Genomic DNA, 25,464 nt, shown 5'->3' on the forward strand with positions numbered 1-25,464 from the left:
CCCTTACTCAGGAAGAGCTGTGACCAAGATGAGGTTTGTGGAAGGAGATGAGAAAATATGATGATTTCTTTTCAAAGTCTGTGTTTGCTTTCAACATTGTGCTGTGCCACTGTTTGAATAGGATTAAGTAGCCCTCTAGCTAAATTTCATCTATTTAGCATTTCAAGCCAAGGTGCTTGGTGACTAATAGTTCTTGAAAATCTTTCCTGAACTGAAGATAAATAGTAAAACATAATGAAGATTTCAGTTTTGTTAAAAGAGACATCCATGAAATACGTCAATTCACTGGCACATACCGAGTGATTAACATGCTGAACAGACTAAAAGTACTATGTGGACTCACATCACTTGCAGTGATGCTATGGAATTGACAGCTGTTATGTTTGAAGTGCTGTCCTTGTAATGGAGTATTCTGGAGCTGTCAGAACAATAGCAGGCTTCACTTGTCAGAAGTAAACACTCAGTTTTTGTCAGCTTTTTTAAAATTCTGCATGATTCTTTTTATGCTAGCACAATGTATTTAAAATATCTGATGCCAGTTATCTATTTATACTTAGTAAAAAGCAAAAATTTAATGTGAAAGGCGCAGGTAAAAGAGTATTAAAAGTGATGATACATTATTTAGCCTGAATATCATACAAATCCGTGCAACATCTTTTTTTTCTCTATTTCAGTTCCTATAGTAGAGCCTTATGTTTTAATTTATATTGCTCTGTGCAGCCTGCAAGAGTACCATATTTTCCAGTGTATAAGACGACTGGGCATATAAGACGACCCCCCAACTTTTGAGATGATTTTCAAGATTTTTCGTCTTATACGCCGGAAAATCAGCGAGCCCGGGAAGGCACACCCTCCCCTCTCACTGTGAAGGAAGCAGGGCAGGCTGGCATCTGGCGGGAGCCGGCAGGGCAGTCCTGCGCACACACGCGCTCCCCGGCTCCTAAGTCCTCGGGGAGCCATGGCAGGCGCCTCACGCTCTTCCCTCTTGAGGCAGCATGGGTGGAGCCGTCCGGTGTCAGGCAGGAGCCGGCAGGGCAGTCCTGCACATGCGCACACTCCCCGGCTGCTAAGGAGTGCTCCTTAACAGCTGGGGAGCGCGCGCAGGACTGCCCTGCCGGCTCCCGCCTGACACCAGCCTGCTCTGCTTCCTCCACAGTGAGAGGGGAGGGTGTGCCTTCCCGGGCTCGCTGACTTGCAGCCAAGCCGGAGCCGAAAGGGGCTTTTCCTTCCACCCACCCTTTGGAATAGACGCAAGAGCTCCCAGGGTCTGGCGTTTGCAAGGGGGAGGGGAAGGGGCTGAGAGGCTCTTGGGGGTGGGAAGGGAGAGTCACATTGGAGGGGGGACTGGACTAAGGAGGCTTGAAGTTGCTTTGCAAGAACGGGGGCGCTCGATTGATTTATGTACTATTTTCCGGCGTATAAGACGACTGGGCGTATAAAACGACCCCCCAACTTTTGAGATGATTTTCATGAGTTAAAAAGTCATCTTATACGCCGGAAAATACGGTAATAAAACCTGCATAAGAGGACAGGGCTACACAGATCTCATGCTGTCCATGCTGGCATTGAGTTTTGCATGTACCAACTTTCAAAGGACAATAGATATACAGCTAGGTAGCATACAGACATGGACCCTACATTTTTATCTCCTTTCCTTCTCTAAAAAGATCTACTTTGAAGTTTTTTGGAGTTGGGAAGCTAATAAATTTGAATACATGCATACATACAAATGTACTTTGCATATGTCTAGGTATTTTCTCCCTGACTTCCTAGACCAGGGGTGACAAACTCACAACATCATGCAATGTGTTGTGACATATCGGGACTTTTTCCCCATTGCCAGAGCTGGGATGGGCGTGGTTTTGACATGATGCATCTGGCCTGCGGGCAGTCAGTTTGACACCCCTGCCCTAGACCAATGTTTTTCATACTCGGCAACTTTAAGAGGATAGTCTGCTTCCAAAATTCCCAGCATAGCATTCTAAGAGTTAAATCTGAAACTTGCCAAATTTGAAGAACTCTGGGTTAGAGACTAATGTTCTTTCCATTTCATTTTTTTTTGCTGCTCAGATACTCATCTGACTGATCCGCTTCCCTTAATCAAGTAGAGTACTACACCTGTAGATAGATAAATCAATTATTGTTTATTATTACTTATTTATGAAATAGAACCTTCCCCCGAAGAAGGATGAAAAAAATATATTATTTATAAGTAAGCATTTATTATCACTAACTCTTCTCTTTTTCTCTCACCAACAAAATCTGGTTTCCTTCTCTTCCCCACCTGAGCCATATTCCAGCATCATTCATTTTTTAATCAATTTCAAATTCATTCATTTAAAAAATCTTTTTACTAGTCACTAGTTCTAAACTATCACTTCCCACTCATTGAACCAATGATGTGGTAATTCTGTTTTAGCTAACCTGCTAGGATTCCCTCTTAAGGTTCCTCTGATTCGTATCTTTGCATACCTTCCATAATCCAACAATTAATCAGTGGAACAACCTGCCCCCAGAAGCTGTGAATGCTCCAACACTGGAAGTCTTTAAGAAGAGATTGGACAGCCATTTGTCTGAAATAGTATAGGGCAGGGATGTCAAACTCAATTTCATTGAGGGCCGCATCAGCATTTTGGTTGCCCTCGGGGCTGGGTCGGTGTGGCCAGGGTGGGCACGGCCTACTGGGTGGGCATGGCCAACTCTACATCATTCTTGTCACGGGTACCTATGGGGCCCTGGGCAGGAGTGGGACATATCTGAGGGGATGGGACCGGGGCAAGTGCCAAGGCATGGTATATGGAGGAGCCTCACTGTTCCTCTCAGGCCATGCGGGGAGTGGAGAGGGCTGGATGGTGGCATGGAGGTCAAATGCCCAGCCCAGCCATCAAGCACCCATGGCAATAAGCCCAGTCCCACTTCACCAGCTGCACTTACCACCTCCTCAAGGCTGCTGCTGATGTGCTTGCTGTCCTTAGCCAGGTTGCTCATGATGGGTACGAGGGCAAAGTCAAGAGGGAGGCCCACTCCCTCTTCATATGAAGAGACCTGGCTTTGTATCCAAAGCTTCCTTAGTAATAGGATGGGAGACGCCCCAGAATAGGCCAGGAGGAGGGAGCAAGGGGATGGCGAAAGGGCAGCAGGGAAGGACTAAGGCAGGAGTTCCCTCAGATCCTCCCTCCCTCCCTCCCTCCCTTCCTTCCTTCCTTCCTTCCTAAGAGTGGTGGGAAAATTTTTGAGATGAGGGAGGGAGAAAAACAGCAGCTGGGGAAGTGTCATCCTTCGTGAGGAATGAAGAAATCGCCTGGAAGTGGCCAGCACATGGCCCTTGCCTGCTTCACTTATCTGGCTTGGTGGGCTCTGGGAGAGGGGATGCCATGAGCAGCGTGAGAGTCAATGTTACCTGCGCAATGCTGCCCAGTTCCCAGCTTTATTAAAGAGTTGTGTTTGTTTTATAAGAGTAGATTTATCCATACATAGATTCTCTTTCTAAAGCTTTACATATTATTCTTTGAAATGATGAAAAATGTATTTTCTCCAGCAGTATGTGTATAATCATTATGAGTGTTAGGGAAGGACCTAGCATTTTGCTTTAATGACCCTTTAGAGATTAAGGGAAAGGCAAATGTGTTGTGAATTGCAAATATTATTAGGATAACCTTTTTTGTTTCTTTTAATAAAGGCAAATGGAAGTAAGTTCATAAACTGAATATTCCACATAGATTGGCTTTTGTTGTTGCTGCTGCTGCTACTGCTGCTGCTGTTTTAAGGTAGCAAAAAAATTGAAATTTGTATGCACAAACATTTAGATAAAATTCAGTGGTTAAATATGGTTTCAAAATAGTCTGTTTTAAGAGAAAGCCTTTTTCCTAATTCTACTCTCTGTGTGTTTACATGTGTGTGTTTTTATTGCTTTCATTCAATTTCATTCATTCTGTGTTCACTTTCTTAAATCATTTAGGAGTGTGTATTATTGGAAGAAAATGGATTTAGTCAATTCTTTTTGTTGTCTAGGTCTATTCTTGGTAGTAAGAATATTGTAGAAAAGTGGCGTTTGGATTTCCTGTAGATTTCTGCCACTGACACATTGTTTTAAATGAACAAATTTACTTTCAATCAAACTCTGAACATTCTTCCTGTGGCAGCTTAAAAGGTTTCCCTGTCTTGTGAAAACAACTTTAATGGAATCTATTCTCAGAAAAAGGTCACCTTTTTTTTTACAATGGCTTGCCCATTACCTTCATAATTTTGGCAGTAGATAATGATTGCACAGTGTGAGAAGCTGAATTTTTACAGGCATTGGATTTTTAACGTAGGTGTGTGCGTTTTTTTAATGAAATTCTATAATTGGGCAAGGAAGTTAATTAGAAGTTGCTTACAATTTCTGAATTGTAGTCAGAAAACTGCATGTATTTGTGCAAGTAGTATGTACATATTATTTTAAAATACAACTGCTTAAAAGAAGCAATAATAATACTGCTAAGCTTGTAAGCCGCCCTGAGTCTTCGGAGAAGGGCGGGATATAAATGGAATAAAAAAAAATACCAAACAGAAGCATTCAGTATTGTGTCTTTAGAAATTAGATAGGCACCTCAGCACTCATGCACAAAAGCTTACATGTAACAGGTCACAACAAGTGGCACTTCTTAACTGATCCTGAGAAACCTTATTAAAGTTGTCCTTATTTAGTACTTCAATGGTCATCACAAGAAAATTGAAATTAAAACGATAATAGCAAACCATTTTATTGCTGCCAAGAAATACTATGGATAAATTGAGCCTGAGTCAAGGAAGACATTAGTTTTTAAGTCTAATGGAATGGTACAGATATCTTCAGATTCACTACAGAGAGTTTGTGTTATAAACTTTATATCAAGGGAACATTACATAGGAAATACAGACCACTAGTGAATTAAAATGTACAAGTTCTGTTACAGAATATGCACAAAGTTCAAACATTTGTGGCTTTATTATACAATGAAAAAGTTAACCTAATTAAATTTAAACTGTCAATTATCATGTGAACATTTTGAGTCTAAAATAATGAGCTAAAGAGAGTAGTGAATTGTTGAATTGTCCCGCAGCAAGTTGTCCCATGGTGAGTTGGCCACGCCGAATTGGCTGTGGCGAGTTGTCCCAGTCTGATGCCAAGAACTCTCTTATTTACAGTAATTAGAAAGATTTAAAGTAGACAAAGAATTAGTTTTGAACATTGTAAGATTGAGTTGGAAATAAAATTGCATAGAAATGATAAACATATAATTGCTAAAATGTATAAATATTGAAGGGTTCTTGGTACTCACTGATCTTGGTTGATTTTTTGCAGATGTTTTCATTACCCAAACAAAGTAACTTCCTCATTTAGGTAATAAAATGTCTGCAAAAAAACAACCAAGATTAGAGAGCACCAAGGACTGCTCATTCCAACCCTGAGCTACAAATATTTTTCTCTATCTATATAAATTCTTTCTGAAATTTGAAGTAGAAGAACAAGTTCTATACGATAAGGATTAATAGTTGGTTATAACAGATGGAAATACAAAGTATTAAAATGTATACTACATTATAATTTAAAGAGAATTTTTATAAAATGATGTGATGTTGGTGTATGTCACCAGAGACATTTTCCAGATTATATAAAGACACTTCAGATTTATGTTGCAACAAGAAGAAGGGACATTATCATGTTTGGTGGACATGTAAAAAAGCTAGAAAATTCTGGATTAAAATGCATACACTGATTCAAAGGATTAATAGACAATTCACACTGCATGTTTTTCTTTTGGGACTGATGGATAAAGATGATGGGGAGAGGGGAGGGGGAGGAGGGGGGTTGTATTTAAAAAGTATTGTAAAACTTTTCAATAAAAAAGAGTTGGGAAGAAATCAGAAACCTTATTTTTGTATATGGTAACTGCAGTGAGACTATCGTATCACAAAGATCAAAAGATTTAGTCCTATCCGGAATGGAGGAAAAGTTCATGTAACTCATTGGGATGGCTAGATTGACTTATTTGATCAAGAAAAGATAGATGACCTCCTGATAAACTTTTTACATAAAACAGAAAAAATGAACTCTTGATTTTGTTGATTAGGATAGTTTATAGAAAGTAAGCAGTCACAGTGTAACTGTAGAGTAAAAGGTAATTTTCTGGTTGTACCTGTAACTGCTGTAAACAAGAATCTCTGAATCTTATCTTTTCTTTTCTATTATTTTTTAGTTGTCCTCCTTGCACTTTTTGTTTTCTCTTTGTTTTCTTTCTTTTTCTTACTATATATATATCCATTTAGTTTTTATCTTTCTTTTTTAAAAATAAAAATAAAAATTGTATATATAGAGATTTAGATATATGTAGATATAGAAAAGGGACGCGGTGGTTCAGTGGGTTAGGACGCTGAGCTTGTCGATCAGAAGGTCGGCAGTTTGGCGGGTCGAATCCCGAGTGCCGCGTAACAGAGTTGAGCGCCTGTTACTCGTCCCAGCTTCTGCCAACCTAGCAGTTCGAAAGCACGTAAAATGCAAGTAGAAAAATAGGGACCACTCCGGTGGGAAGGTAACAGCGTTCCGTGCGCCTTTGGTGTCTAGTCATGCCAGCCACATGACCACGGAGACGTCCTCAGACAAGCGCTGGCTCTTCGGCTTTGAAACGGAGATGAGCACCGGCCCCTAGAGTCGGAAACGACTAGCACGCATGTGCGGGGGAACCTTTACCTTTACCTTAGATATAGAAAGAAGGATATGACAGGAGCAGCTAATACATTGTGAAGTCCAAAGTACTCTTATGGATTAGGGATTTTTTAGAATAGTATCAATCATTTGTATTTTAAAATTAATATATCTTTAATATATATTTTATTTTGGATAAACCTACTTGTACTATCAAGATAAATGGAATTGAAGGTTAATATTCTGATTTGTAGTTCAGTTGATTTGTCATACCTGATTTCTCTCATTCTTAGTTTAGCTCTGTGAATAACTATTGGTCTATAGCACGGGTTGGCAACCCGCAGCTCCGGAGCCACATGCGGCTCTTTAAGCCGTCTCATGTGGCTCCCAGTCCTCCTCTGCCGTTCTGCAAAAAAGTCTCATTGAGAGAATGGGGCGACGGAGGTTTGGAGAGCTGATGCCTTTCGGGGCCAAAAGAAATGCGAACGAAGGCAACAGCTCTCCAAACGGGGCAACGGTTTGGAGAGCTGCGCGCACAGCTCTCCAAACCTCCTCTGCTCTGTTTGCAGGGCTGCTGGCTTCCTCAAACATGGACGAAGCCAGCAGATCTCCAAACGGGCGGAGGAGGTTTGGAGAGCTGCACAGCTCTCCAAACCTCCTCCGCCCCGTTTGGAGAGCTGCTGCCTTTGTCCGTTTTTTAAGAAACGGCGCCACGTTTGGAGAGTTGCTGCCTTCGTGTTTGAAAGAAACGCGGAAGAAGGCAGCTCTCCAAACCTCCGTGGCCCCTTTGGAGAGCTGCCTTCGCATTTTGGAGACTTGCGCAGCTCTCCATACCTCCGGTGCCCCGTTTGGAGAGCTGCTCCCTTCCGCATTTCTTTCAAATGTGGGTGAAAGAAGCACCCCTCCAAACGGGGCGGTGGAGGTTTGGAGAACTGTGTAGCTCTCCAAACCTCTGGCGCCCCGTTTGGAGAGTTGCTGCCTTCGTCCGCATTTGAAAGAAACGCGGAAGAAGGCAGCAGCTCTCCAAATGGGGTGCCAGAGGTTTAGAGAGCTGCGCAGGTCTCCAAAACGCGAAGGCAACAGCTCTCCAAATGGGGCTACAGAGGTTTGGAGACCTGTGCAGCTCTCCAAACCTCCAGCGCCCCGTTTGGAGAGCTGCTGCCTTCTTCCGTGTTTCTTTCAAATGCGGACGAAGGCAGCAGCTCTCCAAACGGGGTGGTGGAGGTTTGGAGACCTGCACAGCTCTCCAAACCTCTGGCGCCCTGTTTGGAGAGCTGCTGCATTCCGTGTTTCTAATGGAGCGTGCGGGTGTGGTGGTGGCGTTTCTGAGCAGCATATGGAGTCTCGGGTGCTGCCAGATCCCCTCCTTCTTTTCCCCCTTCTCTCTCTCTCTCTCTCTCTCTCTCTCTCTCTCTGTGTGTGTGTTGGACCCGCGGGGAACAGCTGGTAGGGAGGCAGCAGTCCAGCATTTTCCCCCCTCTTGTTTGTGTATGTGTGTGTCGGAACTGCGGGGAACGGCTGGTAGGGAGGCTGGTAGGGAGGTGACAGTCTGGCATTTCCCCCCCTCTCATTTGTATGTGTGTGTGTGTGTGTGTTGGACCTGCAGGGAACGGCTGGTAGGGAGGCAGCAGTCCAGCATTTTCCCCCCTCTCATTTGTGTGTGTGTGTGTGTGTGTGTGAGTGTGTGTGTGTGTCTCAGACCTGCGGGGAACGGCTGGTAGAGGTGGTGGCAGTCTGGTGTTTGCATCTCTCTGTGGGCCTGACACACACAGACAGGAGGGGGGGAACGCCGGACGGCCACCTCTACCAGCTGTTCCCCACAGGTCTGACACACACACACAGGAAGGAGGTAAGCAACACCGGACCACCGCCTCCCTCACAAACCTCTCCTGCGTGCGGAGAAATGCCCATTCCCTCTGCTGAGACATCCCAGTTGCTTGCATTGCGGAAGGCAATCATTTGGAACGAAGACACGAGATTCGGCGTTTCTCCGCTCGCGCTGATCTCACCCTCCTTACAGTCTCCTTCTCTTTGTTTCAGCTTGCTTTCTGCATTTGGGAGACTGTAAGGAGCGCGGGCTGAGAAATGCCGAATCTCGAGTCTTTGTCCCAAATGCAGAAACTGCTGATCTCATGCTCCTTACAATCTCCCTCTCTCGAGTCTCCAGTCTTTGTCCCAAATGCAGAAAGCAAGCTGAAACAAAGGGAGACTGTAAGGGGGGCGAGATCAGTACGGGCTGAGAAACGCCAAATCTCGAGTCTTCATCCCAAATACTTGCCTTCTGCAACGCAAGCAACTGGGATGGCTCAGCAGAGGGAATTGGCATTTTTCCCCATGCGCTGATCAGCGGGCGCGGAGTAACACAGATTCCCTGTGCGCCCTTGCAAGATATGGAGGTGCTCCAGGGAAGTAACTGGGATGGCTCAGCAGAAGGAATGGGCATTTCTCCGCACGCGCTGATCAGCGAGCGCAGAGAAATGCGGATTCCCTGTGCGCCCTTGCAAGATATGGAGGTGCTCCAGGGAAGTAACTGGGATGGCTCAGCAGAGGGAATGGGCATTTCTCCGCACACGCTGATCAGCGGGCGCGGAGAAATGCTGAATCTCGAGTCTTCGTCCCAAATGCAGAAAGCAAACTGAAACAAAGAGAGGGAGATTGTAAGGAGCGCAAGATCAGCACAGGCTGAGAAATGCCGATCTCGTGTTCAGATTGTTGGGGGCAATCTCGCTCCAGCATCTCGGTGAGCACACTGGGCCGCCCCGCTCCTTGGGACTCGCTGCTGCCATGGGGGCCGGCTCGGGGATTTGTTTCTGCGGGTTAAATCGGAACCAAGCAGCAAGTGAAAAAGTTAGCAGCAGTAGCAGGAGTGGTTTTAATTGCCAAGCGTCCCCATGGAAGTCAATGGAGGCGCCGCGGCTGGCCTTTTGAGTTGGTGAGTGAATGAGAGCGAGAGAGAAACGTTTTTTGAGCAGTGTGAGTGAATGAGAGCATGAAAGAGGCTTTTTGGAGCAAGAGTGAGGGAATGAGAGAGCGAGAGAGAAGCTTTTGCAAACAAAACATGAGTGAATGAGACCGAGAGAGAAACTTTTCCAAGCAGAGGTGAGTGAATGAGAGTGGAGGGGGCAGGGCGCCTGTAGGTCTCCCCTTAGGCTCCACTGTTCTGTCAAGCCTCTTGTTTTGCACGTGCGCGCGCATGCACATTCTTCATTGCGGCTGCCAGTTTTTTCTTTTGTGAGGGAACCGGTTCTGGGTGGCTCTTTCACTGTTTCAGGTTGCCGACCCCTGGTCTATAGATATGAATTAGAACACAGTTGTATTGCATTAGAGGCTTTTAACGTGATCTCATCTTTTTTTGCCCTTGATGTGTCTGAAAGCTCCTGTCATTCAGAGTGGCCTGCAAACATTTATTCCTATCTAGTCAAATTATGTATTTCAGTGAATACCTAGTTTTTAAAAAGCTGACATAAATGCTACAGGATATAACATTAAGCACGATGTGTTTTCACAAAATTCACTGCACATTTGCTATTTATGTTCAATAGTTTACAGATTCAACATAAGAATAGAATATGGCAGGTGCAGATGTTTACATACCCTGTCAATCAAAACTTTGTAACACCTCCTTTGGCAAAAATAACAGCCTCTAAATTGTGCCAACTAAAAGTCTTTCTGTTTCTAGAATTTTCTTCCCAGTCTTTCTTACAAAACACTTTTAGCTGAGAAAGAGTTTGAGATATTCACTGCATATTTGATATTTGTCCACAGATTTAAATAATATTCAAGTCTGGAAACAGGGAAAGCCATTCCAAATCTTTAATCTTCCTTGCCTATAAGACTGACTTGGAGGTATGATTCTGATCATTGTCTTGCTGAAATATACAACCTCCTTTCAGCTGAGAGATATATGAAAACATACAATTAGACAAAGGGTGCCAATTTTTTTGCTTGCAGCTATAATTTGAAACAGACTAGTTAAGGCAGAAAATGAGCAGCTGGTTCTATGTTTTTAGGGTTTTGTGCCTTTAATGCTGGGAAAACATTTGCTAAAGAGCCTTGGAGATAAAAGGAAAAATATATATAATTATATAGGAAAAATATTTTATTTCTATAGATTACCTTTATTGTTCAAAGTCGCCCCAAAGGGATGAAAACAGATATTGATCTTGTCAGACATATGGAGGGCAGTGATTAATAATGCATAGTTTTGCTTGTGTATGTGGAAAGTACGTCAATAAAGTAAATTGTATGAAATACTTGACCTTTTTCAGGATCAAGGGGAGAATCAAATGAATAATTCAAACTTCATATCAATCTGGAAGGTGTAAATTTGATGCACTCTACCGTACCAAATAGATCCCAGCTTTGGTACCTGTCATTCTAAAGTTGTTAATTAGGACATAATTTGCAAATATATCAACAGAATTTTAAGTCAGACTTTTAAAGTAATGAATGTTGGCTTTTTTACATTCAGCTGCTTTGCTTGATATCTAAAAGTATCTCAGAGTTCATGGGCTCTATTTATGTATTCAGTCAATTTAAATGATGGCCAAAAGCGAGTGACAAGAGCATGCACTCAATATTCCATTCTTCTTCCCAACCCAGTCTCAGTGTTTCTTGTCTTGAAAGAAAGGTGCAGGAGAAGTTGCAAACAATTATGTCATGCTTGCAATACAACAACTCTGTCACCTTGATATTTCCCAGGCACAATATACCTGACTGTCCTCAGCTCTGCAAAGAGATTTCAAAACAAGCTTCACTGAGAACAATAAAACGATCATTCTCAGCCATGTTTAAAGTCAGCTTGGAAAGTATTTTCAACAAACCATAGCAAGCAAAACACATGTATGTGCAATCTTCAGCTATGAAATACAAAGGAATGGGGAAAGGAAAGGGGAGAATTGAAGAGAAGCAAGGAGTGCTTGGTATTTGAACAACCCTAAAGCAAAGAATTATTTGACAATTAAAAATCTGTCCTTCCTTCCTTCCTTCCTTCCTTCCTTCCTTCCTTCCTTCCTTCCTTCCTTCCTTCCTTCCTTCCTTCCACCTTTCAGATTAATTTGTGAGTTGATTAGGCTTTATTTTCAACTCTGCATACAAAATCACTATGTTTGCAGATACGTTATTTTGAATTTTAACAGGATTTTTTTAAAAAATAGGATACATTTCTCTTTTGAAAAGTCAGTGACTGTGATAGAGATTTTCTCTTCTTTGCTTCTCTGAGCCCAGAGTGAGCCAGTCAGTCTATAAAACAGCTTCCCACAGAGAAACATGACTCATCAAGAAAAAGAATGACATTTAAACCACTGCAGTCTAGAGGAAAATGTAGAAGAGAGGATGGTACAATTGGAAGATTTCAAAAAACATTGAGGAAATGTATAGGCAACATTGCCACCAAGCTTATAAGACTTTCGAGATAAATCAAACTTTTAATATTTCACAAGATAACATTGTATGAAAGGAGAAATTTGATAGAGAAAATTGATAGGCTACATGCTTACTGGCTTTTGTTCATACGTGAGTAATTATTACGGTATATTTAATTTTCAACAATCTGAAAGATATTACTATATCCATATGTAAGTATTTGCCTGCTGAGGTACAGGGCCAAACTATATTTGAAAATTTTGGAGTACACCCAGGATTTTCTTGCATGTCCAGATGTTAAGTTATGGTTGCAAATATGTTTGGATGAAACTTCTTATATAATTACGCACAATTGGTAATCTTGCCTGGTATAAGCGAAAAAAAGTTAATGATATAGTTGTTCAGTTAAAATAATATATTAATAGCAATTAATATTGTAGGTAGTGTGATTAGACTGCTGCTTCTGCAATAACTGATACTCAAAAACATGTTTCCCCTGATCCCTGAAGTAGCATTGTCTTTCTCTCCAGATGTGTGTCTAATCACCATTTAGTGCCATTAAGTTGCATTACTGTTATATGTAGCACTGATTTCCATAGCTGGCCTGTGCACTAAGGGAGTAAATATTGTTTTAAATATTAAATAAGATCTTTTTTCTGTCCCACAACTACACCTTATCAAAACTCATATTAAATTATTGGTAGAAGGAAGAATATTTTTTCTGTCCCTGAAATTTGATTAATTATGTATGTATGTATTTATTTGCTTTTCTGTGTTAAAAAAAATAAATGAAACCCTTTTCTCCCAAATTAGAAAAATTCCAGACTGGGTGTGATGGATCAGTGCCCTAGATTGCTATACAAAATCATCTTACCTTCTGGTTGTGACTTCTGTGTTGAAGCACAATATTACAAGTGTGTTGAATCATGCACTTTTGTGAGGTCATTACTGTACAAGTAATTTTATATCTGTACCATTGTTTTTGTAGCTTATCTGTCATCTGTATGTTTCTCCAGAATTTTATCCAATAATTAACCTTTTCTTTTTGGCATAAACATGTTGCTTTCCATTTCAGTAGAGATCCTATTTGGCAGGTTATGAAACTAATTAAATGGGTCTAACCATATTGGCTAGACAGGAAAATAAAAAAAGCATCCTAAAAGAACAATGGTAAATCACTTCTATACCTCTGTCAAGAAAACTGTGTGGAGGAACCTTACCCTCCCCATCACAGTACTGTTGTAGCAGTAAGAAGAAGAAGAAAAAATAAAGACATAGAATATTTCACAGGAAATACTTTTAATATATACCTAATTAACAGCCATGTACTCAAAATCATGTATTTGACACACATACATGCACATACACACGCACACACACACACACAAACACACACATTTTAATATTAGCCAACTATGTATCTGTGAGTGATATATATACGGTGGGGGATGAGAAGTATATGTGTATGGGAAAATAAGAAGACAGGTCTACTGTAGAGAGCGTTTGGTATGCTAGCCTGACAGCTGCGGATAGAAAAGTATTACAGAGGGTGGTGAGCACAGCACAAAACATTGTGGGTGTCCCCTGACACCACTGGATGACATCGCCAGGGCTCGCTGCCTTGGAAGAATGAAGAAAATTCTCAGGGACGACTGAATCATTGGGATTGAATGACATACATTGACATGATTTAAAGTGCATAAAGTAGATCAGTGAGGTTCGTATTGTAAAATAAATGAAGGAAGGGAAAGTGAATTGGGTGAGATATTTAAGAAAAAATGCAATATAGAATCTATGGATATAGTTTAGAACCAAAGTAATTTGAAGAATAAGACAGAGTTATTGTATAAATACGGTAGATATATTTATATATACAGTAAATATGACTGTATTGTATATTTTTCATCTGTCTTAAATTGTCTAGATGTTAAAGTGCTACTTTATTGTTGCTAGTTGATAACTGGATCTTAGTGAGTAGCTTCTCACTATGATATGGAACAACTTGGAAGGAGAGCATGTATGGCTCATTGAGGGCCGCATCAGCATTGCGGTTGCCCTCAGAGGGCTGGGTGGGTGTGGCCAGGGAGGGCATGGCCTACTGGGTGGGCGTGGCTGGAGTGCATGTGGCCTACTGGGTGGGCATGGCCAGCTCTACATCATTTGTGCCAAGGGTGCCTATGGGGGGCTGGGCAGAAGTGGGAGAGATCTGAGGGTCTTTGGCAGAAGGAGATGGGACTGGGGCAAGTGCCAAGGCATGGTCCACTGAAGGAGCCTCACTGTTCCTCTCAGGCCATGTGGGGGCGGCTGGATGGTGGCGTGGAGGTCAAATGCCCAGCCCAGCCCTCAAGCACCCGTGGCACTAAGCCCAGCCCGCGAGCTGCATTGGTTACCAGTTGTCTTCCGGGTGAGGTTCAAGGTCTTAGTTATGATCTTTAAGTCCCTACATGGCATGGGTCCGGGGTACCTCGGGGACCACCTGCTGCCGGCTTCAACTCCCCTCCGCCCTGTGCGTTCCCACAGAGAGGGCCTCCTCAGGGTGCCTCCGGTCAGGGAATGCCGACTGGCGGCCCCCAGGGGGAGAGCCTTCTCTGTGGGTGCCCCGGCTTTGTGGAACCAACTGCCGGTGGAGCTCCGGACGGCATCGGACCTCCGAACTTTCCGTCGTGGTCTGAAGACCCATTTGTTTGAATTGGCCGGTCTGGCCTGATGGGGGAGTTGGGTTTTAAATTGTCTTTTTAGATTGTATTATTGTTTTTAATTGGGCACTGATTTAATCTTTGTTTTAACTTTTGTATAGTATTGTATTTTTATTTATATGCCCTGTGAACCGCCCTGAGTCCCCAGGGAGAAGGGCGGTATATAAATTAAATAAAACATAAACATAAACATAAACTTCCCCAAGGGGGCGCCCAGCTGCACTTACCTCCTCAAGGCCTGCTGCTGCTGTGCTTGCTCTCCTTAGCCAGGTTGCTCATGATTGGTACCAGGGCAAAGTCAATAGGGAGACCCACTCCCTCTCCATGTGAGGAGACCTGGCTTTGTATCCAAAGTTTCCTTAGCAATAGGATGGGAGACCCTCCAGGATAGGCCAGGAGGAGGGGACAAGGGAATGGTGAAAGGGCAGCAGAAAAGGACTAAGGCAGGACTTCCCTCAGACCCTCCCTCTCCTTCCTTCCTTCCTTCCTTCCTTCCTTCCTTCCTTCCTTCCTTCCTTCCTTCCATCCTTCCTTCCTTCCTTCCTTCCAGTGGTGGGAAAATATTTGAGATGAGGGAGGGAGGGAGAAAAACAGGCAAGATACACAGCTGGGGAAGTGTCATCCTTCGTGAGGAATGAAGAAATGCACCATCGCCTGGAAGTGGCCAACACATGGCCCTCCCCTACTTCACATATCCAGCTTGGTGGGCTCTGGGGGAGGGGATGCCATGAGCAGCGTGAGAGTCAATGTTACCTGTGCAATGCTGCCCAGCCCCCACATGGTTTGTGGGCCACATGAAACCACTTTGTGGGCCGAATCCGGCCCCCGGGCCTTTAGTTTGACATGTCTGATGTATGGCAAACAAAGTATATAGACTAACATTACAAGTTCACATTTCATTCTTAAGGTTATGGTTTCATTTTTATTGTGACTGAATACTTATTTCATAATTTATTTTATAATGTAGGTTATTTTTGTTCAGGAAAAACATGGGATTTATTTATAAATAATCTCATGCTACAATTTTCAGAAGTATATATACAATGGGTTTGTATAAGTTTTAATTCTATGATTTTCCATATCTGTGCTATAACATTAAATTGATAGTCCTTTTATTTATAAAAACATGCTTTAAAAACAGAATGTCATATTCTTTTAAACATATTATCATAATGTTAATATTAGCCAACTATGTATCTGTGAGTGATGTTTTTAAGAATTGTTCCTTTAATTGAAATTTTTTTATTTATATTTTTAAATAGCTGGTATTTCTGTTTTCTGAACAAACTCTCTTATTATGATTATTCTGAAGATTGTTGTCCTATTGCTATTGAATTTTACATTTACAATCCACATATAATCACATAATTTATATCATTTGTATACTCTCCATTGAAATAATTATTTATTAATAATGGACACTCTGTCCCCATTTATCAAGTTAAATATAGTTTTGTTGTATTTCCAAGGAATACCTATCTAAATCTGTATATGCACATTTTTTTATTTTTACTTGTACAAATGAAATATCTATAATACTGTTACTCAGAAAATCTGGCACTTGAATGTTTCTTTTCAAATGGAAGGATCACCTCACATGTAGCAGTAATCCAAGATTAGCAATTTATGGCATGTTAGTAAATTGTTCTTATATTTCCAATGAATTTTTCTTAGTTTCCTAGTAAAGAGGTAATAACTATGTTAAATATGTGAAGACCTCACTTAAAAAAAATGATAAGACTGAGCAACTCCAGAGACGATCAACAAAAATATTGCAAGATCTGAGGGACAAAAACATCAGGAGAGATTAGACAATATATTAAGCGTGTCAATAAAGTTTTAGAAGGAAGTATTTTCAATAGTAAGCAAAAATAAAGAACATGGGGCATAACCTCAAACTAACAAAAGTTCAAAAGTAATGTTAGAAAATATTACTTCACAGAAAGAGTAATGGAAGCTTGGCACCAAATTCCAGTGGAGGTAAGTGGATCAGTCATCAGTAACTGAGCATGCTTGGCATAAACACATCTCTACCATATGAGAAAAATTTAAAAATAAAATTATAAAAATAATAATTAAAAATAAAAAAGAAACGAAACAAAAAAATCAAAGGATACGCTTGATGGACCACTAGGTCTTTTTCTGCCATCAATTTTCTATGTTCCTATATCTTCATGTTTCTTCAAAACTCTTTATAGTTTACTAGATTAACTCTCTTCTAATTGTAGGTTTTCTCATGTTAAAGATGTACAAATCCATTTTTTTTGTCTTGTAAAGATGGCAGAGGTCACTTTTATGTATTTGTATGTACACATTTACCGAACAAGTTTCTCATAAATATTATTCTCATCTGCAATCCCAATACTGTCAGCAAGTGTTGAGAACTGCAGATTTATAAACTATGGCACCTTTTAAATAGACTTTGTACCATATTTCAAAAATTATCTGGTGGCTCTCTTATCTCTCTGAGTAGATGATTGTGTTCTTTTTCTCCTGTCAACAATTCTCAGGCATCTGCTCTGCCATTATTGCCATCAATGTAAATGGCATTAAACTTCCAAAAGATTTGCTGGAACCAATTCTAACTGATTTTACAAAGGAAATATAAAAAGAAAGGCGATGCTTAATTCTGTCTTTTGCAGCCTTTAGTTTCCATCTACACTGACCTTCCTAACTTTGGTAATACAGTTCCAGTGATGATGATGATGATGAGTTATTAAATTAGTATCAATTCTTAGCAATCACTAATCAATTTTTAGCTTAATTTTTCTCCAAGAGGTACTGTTCCCATCTAGGTCTTACAGGTCTTCTGGCAGTACACCCATCATTGTTGTAATTAAGTTCTTGTCACTAGTCATCCTCTTTTTTTCTTTCATTCCATATTTCCATCATTAAAGATTTATTCAGAAAGGTAGGTCACAGTATAATCTGTCCAAAGTAGGAAAATTTGAGCCTGATCATTTGTGCCTTGAGTGAAAACTCTGGGTTGTTTACTTCAGTGTTCCATTTGTACATATCATCAGAAGGTTTCTCCAACAGAAAAATTCAAAACTACCAATACACTTTCTAACCTGCTTCTTCAAAGTCCAATTTTCAGCTATCAGATTATCATCAGCAGCATAGAACAAGTTATGGATGTTTCTTCCTCCAGTTATAAAAACATTCTCATCTTCTTCCACCCTCACTTCCTTCAAGATATATTGTCCCACTCTTTCAGCGCAGAGCATCATTGTCCAATCCTACTCCCACCTATAGTGAGAAATGGAATTACTTGTATTAAATGCATTCCATCCATATCCTTTTTCAAATTCTGCTATCTGTTCTTGCTTTGGAATGATTGTGACAACTATTAAAAACTTCTTTTTCTCACCTTAGAACTTTTTCCAGCATTAGATTACAGGATATTCATAGCTGTTTAGCAGAAATATGACTTGTTTTTTCTAAGGAAAAATCTAAATGAGGAGAAAGTCTGTTTAAAAGTTTATATGGAAAAAGAGCAAAGTATACAAAGATTGGTTATTCACAACATCAGGTCTTGATTAAGAATTACTTAAATGCTTTTTATGTAATTAGAGAAATGTAGCTGGTAAGCTAGTATTGTTTATGGAAAAATATACAAACAAACACAGAAAATGCAAGGGAGCTTTTCAGAATGGGAAAAAAGCAATATATTTATCTGCTAAGTAGATAAATGGAATTGACAGAGAACCTTTTTTAAAATGTATCAGTAAATAAATGCCAGCATACTGACATCATTTCAGATGATTCAGCAGTATCTTTATTAAAGCATCTTAACAATGATTTCTAAAAAGAATTGAAATTTTGTCTATTTATCAGGTAGCAGGAAGATAATAGATGGTTCACATTTAGAGAAAATAGAGATTGCAGCAGATTTAAATTAGAATGATTTACTGAAATAATTATATAAATACCTTACAAGAATATTTTTGGCATACCAAGTCAATAAAATAAATATTCTGAAATATAGGCAAGCTATATTCAGTGTATTTCTGCTTGCACTTTCCAATATGTAAAACTTTGGGTAGAATTAGAATATTGAAAAAGGGCACTTATCTGTGCAATCCCATTTGGAACATTCTGAATTGAGAGTTATGCAATTCAAAATATTTCTAACAAAACAATAATAATATTATTATCTTGGGAATGACAATACATAATAGTATATTTAAAGTATTTTACCATCTTCATGCATTGTATTATTAGGCAGTTAACAAAATTGAAAGTGCATTTTTAAAAAAAATCATATAATAATAGCTAAAATTAATATAGAAACACTATTACGGAAACTCAAATGCTGGAGTACATACGTAAGGTTTTTTGCATACTCCTAAAGTGAAGGAAGATCAGTGGATGATTTATTTTTAAAAGAGAGTGTGTCTCCATTTTGTATTTTGTAGTCTATGTTTATCATATGTGCATAGTAATTCTATGTATGCTGGTTTATTGTTTTGGGTGAGTGACCTAGCTATTTTTTAAGGTGAGCATCCATGCAAGTATTTAAACAATTTTTTTTTAAAAAAATCCAAACTAAGGGTTATTGCTATAACCTAAGCAGTACCACTTTTTGGTTCATATCAGATAAACATCTCAAGATACAGTATTACAGAGGCCCTGTAATGAGATTCAAAATAGTCAGACAGATTTCAATAGTATAAGGCAGTCACTTAGATATCATGATCTCAATTATTCAAAAGCCAAATCTTAAATCTCATGTAGTGCGGCTTTTCAAAAATAGTGTTACATAGCGGGGATGGAATACATATAAAGGCAACATTGCTATTGCATTTTGTACTCTCTGTACCTTCTGGATCACATGAAAGGACAACTCCAAATAAAGCTCATTCTGATAATTAAGTCGTTCAGTGTCCTGAGATGCCTGTAGGTGGAACATCAATGAAAGCTAAAACAAAGCAGAAAAGTACTCTGTATTCAGTCTAAAATAGCATCCAGACACTAATTGTAATGGAATGACTTTGGGGAATGAGGAGAAGAGATGCTCCTTGGAAACAATCAGGCAAAGAGGGGACATGCCCTCAAAGAATTAACAGGGAAAGAAACTTTAGGAAGGATCCTTCCTAAAAGCGGTGGTGGGAAGTTTGTACTGTGAAGACTGGCAAGATTCTGTTAATGTAGCCCTATCATAAAATAGAATTAATTCATCTATGCGTGTTTCCTGTCTGGTTTACTTGGGGGGAAAAGGTGTTAAACACATTTGAGAGATAATGGTAATTGCTACCTTTAATGTCTCCTTTTGATAACTGCTTTTTATTTGTTTGTTGGGGAGTGGTTGTGCTAACAACTTTGTAAGGATCTACTAAAAATGTCACAAAATAAATCACAAATGGTTGTTCTATATATAAATTTGCTAATTTTGGAATTACTAACAAGTAGTTAAAGGGACGTGGTGGCTCAGTGGGTTAGAACACTGAGCTTGTCAATCAGAAGGTTGGCAGTTTGGCGGGTGAAATCCCTAGTGCCACATAACAGAGTGAGCGCCTGTTACTTGTCCCAGCTTCTACCAACCTAGCAGTTCAAAAGCATGTAAAAATGCAAGTAGAAAATAGAAACCACTACGGTGGGAAGGTAACAGCATTCCGTGCGCCTTTGGCGTTTAGTCATGCCGGCCACATGACCACAGAGACATCCTTGGACAAGCGCTGGCTCTTCGGCTTTGAAACGGAGATGAGCACCGGCCCCTAGAGTTGGAAATGACTAGCACGCATGTGCGGGGGAACCTTTTCCTTTACCTTTACCTAACAAGTAGTAACTTGTAAAAATCAATTCTTGGTCTGTATTTAATTTTGGTTTTAATTACTAGGAAGTGCAGTTCAGCATTTCTGGTACAATAGTTGGCAAAACATTAACTACTGAACTGTAACCTACAATGGTTCTGAAAGAGCTTTATATGTCAAGAACATTTTGACATTTTAACTGTCCTGTTCTGTCCCAGAATGCTGAAAGTGCAGTGTGTACTGTGTCATATTCTCCCCCCTAATGAAATGTTTCTTTTGTGTTTTGTCATTAAGCATAATAAAGCTCTTTATAAACCTTAAGGATTTGCATGTAGATAAAAATGTTTGAACATTTAATTTGAGAACCGTAAAAATATTAAGTGGTTACATTCAGTTTGCACACCCAAGTCATACAGTATTTGATGTGAGAACTACCCAGGCCAGTTAGCCATACATTCTTACAAAATCAGCAATTAGCAGCACAACTTTATTCCTTGTTTGTAAAAGCTAGAAAAACCTATTCTTTTGGGAGGGAGGGGACAGGTACTGAAATGAAACCAAGCTTTAAAACAAAATTATGTTTCAAGTATAAAATGTTTTTGTCTCTGATACGCTTGCAATTGTTTTAGAGCTATTTAAGAAAAAATGTCTTTCAAATGAACAAAATCTGTTTATTAGCTGAGATGTCAGAGACAAAGTGTCATTTCTGTTTACTTCAGCTTCTCAGTGGAAAGTCACCCTGCACTGAAAAGGTTCCTTTAGAAGTTCAATTACATTTTAGTTTCTTTTCCTAAATGGGAACAAATATAACATTTAAAGGTCAGGTATCTCAGTCCAGTTGCAGAGTATTGTAAGTCTTCAAGGGATTTCTATCTATGTTGAAAATCCTGATCACTTGTATATGGTTTTCTTAATTTAAATTCTTATAGGTGTATTCCTCCAAGAAATAGACAATATTTTAATTTTATTTTATATATACAAATGAAGGTGAATATATGTGTCTCAGGATAATGTTGCAGGAGCCAATCTGGGTCGATCACCGGGACCAGAGATTTTGGTTTTCGACCTTTTGGACTCAAAGTTCCTTAAGAATGGGAGCTCCAGTGCAAGTCCAAAAGCTTAGAAGACAAAATGTCTGGTCCCGGTGACCGACCCAGATTGGCTCCTGCAATTTTATGTATAACCTGCTATTTTTTAAAATAAATAATTCAAGGCAGTGAACATACCTAATATTCTTAGCTTATTTTCCCTACTTTTTTCCATGGCAGCAGATTTCCTCTGTTCATTATATATGCATTTATTTAAAATATCTACTTTAAAAGTTATATTATTCATTTACTATTATATATTTATTATTATTGAGGATAAGAAAATGAAAATGATGACATTATGTTTCTGTTTCATTTTCAGCTGAACCTCTACCTTTAATGGATCTGTGTCGAAGATCAATTCGCTTTGCTCTGGGACGAGAACGGCTGCATGATATAGAAAGTCTACCTTTGCCTCAATCTTTGAAAAATTATTTACAATATCAGTAATATGATTCTAGAGCTCTAAATGGTAGAAATTGTTTACATCAGAATATAAATCTTCATGGTGGATATTTTGAGTATTATTTAATTATTTTTTACATTTTTAAAAAATAAACCATAGCGGAAGATTATGGAGACTACTAAGAAATGTGAAAATGTTGAATTTATTTAGTTCTTTCAGTAGAATAACTGTTGCCTATACTGTTACACAGCCTCATTATGCAGAATCCAAAGCTTGTTTTCACAGGTAAGAGCCAAATGTGATATGTGTGGTAGGTTAGACCTAATATTGGATATGTGCCTAATGTGCAAGAGATGCAATACAAGTCCCCAAGCTAGTGTTCATGAAGAGGAATATTATTTTATATAGGTCACAGTATCAGCATGTAAAAGAATCACTGTTTGGTGTTTCTGAAAAATCTGGAACATAATATATCAAATAATTAGGGTTCTTACAATATCAATTATGATGCAAAATTTCTTATTCATGCAATCTATTCTCATTTTGGAAGGAAAATGTTCCAAGGGAACACATCACATCTAGTGTGCACCATAAGAAGACACTGAGGACCTTTGTGCACATGGAACATAGAAGCCTCATTGGTACTGCAAGATTGTGGTCTCGTACATTTAGGTGCTCAGCTTTTTCAGAAAATAACATTCTTGGTATAATGTACCATCTGCCATATTTTAACTTACTTTATTGAACAAGATAGTTGATCTTGTTTTCCAAAGCAACTCAGCTCAGTCTACAAATTAGTTAAGTTAGTTGACTTTCTTAACTTGTTTTTGGTTTTATTTCTTCAGTAGGATAAAAATTACTCAAATTAGTCTTTTCCAGCTTAACTGGTTTTAAGTTCAGGTATTCTGGTTCAGACCTATTTTAATTTATCAAAAATCATGCTGCTTTTTTATTCGTGACCACGTTATTATTAATAATATTATATACTTTTTGAGTTCCAAATACCAGGTTTCCTGTAATGTGCCTATGGCATAAGAAGGCTTGAATTAACCACTCCATGCACACATTGAGAAATTCCCAGAGCTCAAAAGATAGCCAGGTCCTCTGCCAGAATTGTGTGCCAGCCTTCATGTGAATATCCAAGGTCTTGATGAGTGTTCTACATGTTCAGATGCCCCTATGCTTTTGCTCATACATTTGTGCATATATTTATGTGAATACTTCATTCTCTGAAATTGTTATCCATTTCTAACACCCTGCCAAATTGGCAAAACACACGCTATCATGGCATCACAGCCAATTACATAAAGGGCTGGATTTATACTGCAACATGTTTTATTGTTTGCCACTCCCCTCCTCCAGACCCCACGCACTCTACCAGACATCCCCCAGAAAGGCAACACATGGTTTCAGAAACAGGAAAAGTTAGCCTATAAATGTCTTATTTTAAAATTCGCAAGGAACAATAATATGTAACTTTATACCATTTTGTTTATCTTGTCACACTTTGAGTATTACATTTTGAATTTCTCTCTCAAAAATAGAGAGGAATTTTTTTTGTTCTTACATCTTTTTCTCCTTTGGTTAGAATGTATGTTCATTTGTCAGGATCAACATATTTTTAAGGGAACTGCCTTTGTTTGTAATTTTTTCCTGCTACATTCACGGTTCTCTGCCTGATCATGAACTAGTTTTTAACTGGAAGTTGTTGTAATGGCAGGATATCAAATGTTGATTGAGCTGCCTTCAGCATATTTTAATGTGAATTCACCGAAGAATGAAGATATTTCTAATAAACTCTACTGTCCAAATGACTATCAGTGTAATATGTTTCCTTCTTTCCCTATACTAAATTACTTGCATGCATATTACATTAAAGCACTTAGTAGTTCATTTTTTCTCTACCTGACCATTTTTTACAATATATTTCATACAGATGCTTTTCCATGGAAAAAATGAATAGAACTAGAAAAAAGCTGATTTACAGAAAGAAAATAAGGTACAAAACGTCTTCTGTGGCATAAAGTCCTCTGCTTCAGTTTTAAATAGTTTATTTATTAGTAAGGTCTGTCTACTCCCTTTGTTCAGTTTTGGCTTCATCCTGTTTTCATTGGCAGAGTTCTTTGTGTCAACTACCCACTTATAGTATCCTTCATGATGCAGGTTGCAATACATTAGAAGAGTAGAGTTTACTGACAGTTGAAGCTGTATGATTTTTATTTCCACTGCTTATAACATTTGCATTCTTTCTCAAGTGAAAGTTCTGTTTTATTTCCATGTCAATTTGTCAATTTAAAAAATATTTAATTTATTTATTTTTATTGAGATTTTTATACCGCCCTTCTCCCAAAGGGACTCAGGGCGGTTCACAGGGCATAAATATAAACACCAATACAAACATTAAAAAATAATTAAATTAATGCCCAAGTTAAAACCAGAATACTAAAACAAACCAATAAAAAACCCAAGTACCCCCATCAGGCCAGACCCGCTAGTTCAAATAAATGGGTCTTCAACCCGCGACGGAAGGATCGGAGGTCTGATGCCATCCGGAGCTCGACCGGCAGTTGATTCCATAACGCCGGAGCACCCACAGAGAAGGCCCTCCCCCTGGGGGCCACCAGTCGACATTCCTTGACAGGAGGCACCCTGAGGAGGCCCTCTCTGTGGGCGCGCACAGGGCGGAGGGGAGTCGACGCCGGCCGCAGGTGGTCCTCGAGGTATCGCAGACCCATGCCATGTAGGGACTTAAAGATCATAACCAAAACCTTGAACCTTACCCGGAAGACAACTGGCAACCAATGCAGCTCACGGAGCAAAGGTGTAACATGGGAGTACTGGGAAACTCCCAAGACAACTCTCGCGGCCGCATTCTGTACCAGTTGGAGCCTCCGAGTAGTCTTCAAGGGAAGTCCCATGTAGAGAGCGTTACAGTAGTCTAGGTGAGAGGTCACGAGCGCATGAGTGACCGTACACAAGGCCTCCCGATCCAGATAGGGCCGCAACTGGCGCACCAGGCGAACCTGGGCAAAAGCCCCCCTAGTCACGGCCACTATGTGATCCTCCAAAGTGAGTCGTGAATCTAGGAGGACTCCCAAGTTGCGAGCCCTATCCACAGGGGGTAAAAGCTCACCCCCCATAGAAAGAGGTGGAACATCCCAGGTGTCTCGGGAAGCCGGAATGTACAGCCACTCAGTCTTGTCAGGGTTGAGTTGAAGTCTGTTCCTCCCCATCCAGACCCGAACCGCCTCCAGGCAACGGGACATCACAGCGAGGGCATCACTGGGGTGGTTTGGGGTCGAAATAAAAAGTTGGGTATCATCAGCATATTGATGATACCCAACTCCAAAACCACGAATGATCTCACCCAGCGGCTTCATATAGATGTTGAACAGGAGAGGCGAGAGGACCGACCCCTGAGGAACTCCACAAGCGAGAGTCCTAGGGGTCGACCTCTGCCCCCCTGCCAACACCGACTGCGAGCGTCCCAGGA

The 25,464-nt window shown here is 40.0% G+C and overlaps 1 protein-coding gene across 3 annotated transcripts in view; it reads left to right on the forward strand.

Annotated features, from left to right (window-relative positions):
• SPSB4 (splA/ryanodine receptor domain and SOCS box containing 4) overlaps positions 1–22,717 on the forward strand; it is a 192,380-nt gene extending 169,663 nt beyond the window's left edge. For all 3 annotated transcript variants that reach the window (XM_083364995.1, XM_083364994.1, XM_083364993.1), the window contains one exon: positions 21,888–22,717. In XM_083364995.1, the coding sequence (XP_083221121.1) occupies positions 21,888–22,015 (128 nt within the window). In that variant the 3' untranslated portion in view covers positions 22,016–22,717. The remainder of the gene's footprint in view (positions 1–21,887) is intronic.
• Positions 22,718–25,464: the final 2,747 nt, after the last annotated feature.

The sequence above is a fragment of the Vipera ursinii genome (genome assembly GCF_947247035.1).
Source record: "Vipera ursinii genome assembly, chromosome: 5".
In the NCBI taxonomy this organism is placed as follows: domain Eukaryota; kingdom Metazoa; phylum Chordata; class Lepidosauria; order Squamata; family Viperidae; genus Vipera; species Vipera ursinii.